The sequence below is a fragment of the Hippocampus comes genome, unplaced genomic scaffold (genome assembly GCF_001891065.2).
Source record: "Hippocampus comes isolate QL1 unplaced genomic scaffold, H_comes_QL1_v1.1 scaffold55, whole genome shotgun sequence".
NCBI classification, from domain to species: domain Eukaryota; kingdom Metazoa; phylum Chordata; class Actinopteri; order Syngnathiformes; family Syngnathidae; genus Hippocampus; species Hippocampus comes.
This window is the reverse complement of record NW_017806170.1, coordinates 1,410,484-1,410,835: the sequence shown is the minus strand read 5'-3', so window position 1 is coordinate 1,410,835 and position 352 is coordinate 1,410,484. Positions and strand designations below refer to the sequence as shown.

The 352-nt window shown below is 45.5% G+C and overlaps 1 protein-coding gene across 1 annotated transcript in view; it reads left to right on the top strand.

The window, feature by feature from the left end:
* Positions 1-270, top strand: part of cadm4 (cell adhesion molecule 4) — a 25,938-nt gene extending 25,668 nt beyond the window's left edge. The window contains exon 6 of the mRNA XM_019896024.1: positions 182-270. Coding sequence (XP_019751583.1) covers positions 182-270 — 89 coding nt within the window. The remainder of the gene's footprint in view (positions 1-181) is intronic.
* The last annotated feature ends 82 nt before the right edge of the window (positions 271-352 follow it).

Genomic DNA, 352 nt, shown 5'->3' with positions numbered 1-352 from the left:
GGAATGTTTTTTTTTTTCCATTGTGGATTCCTAATTGCTCTTCAACCAAGCAAAAATGCAGTTTTACAAATAATTGATCAATCACAATTTTCTGCAGCCTCTACATTCAGCTCATTCATTGATTTTTTTTTTTTTTTTTTAATGTTTATTATGGCTCTTTCTTGTCACTTTTCCCTCGCAGGCCCCGTGCCATCCAGTGGTCCAAGATCAACGACACCTTACCTGAGCGTGCCGAGATCTCCGGGCCCACCTTCCAGATTTCCCGCCTGAGCCAGTCCCACAACGGCACTTACTTGTGTCAGGCGCAAAACAACTACGGGCGAGCCGCCGATCACTACACCCGGCTGGTCTA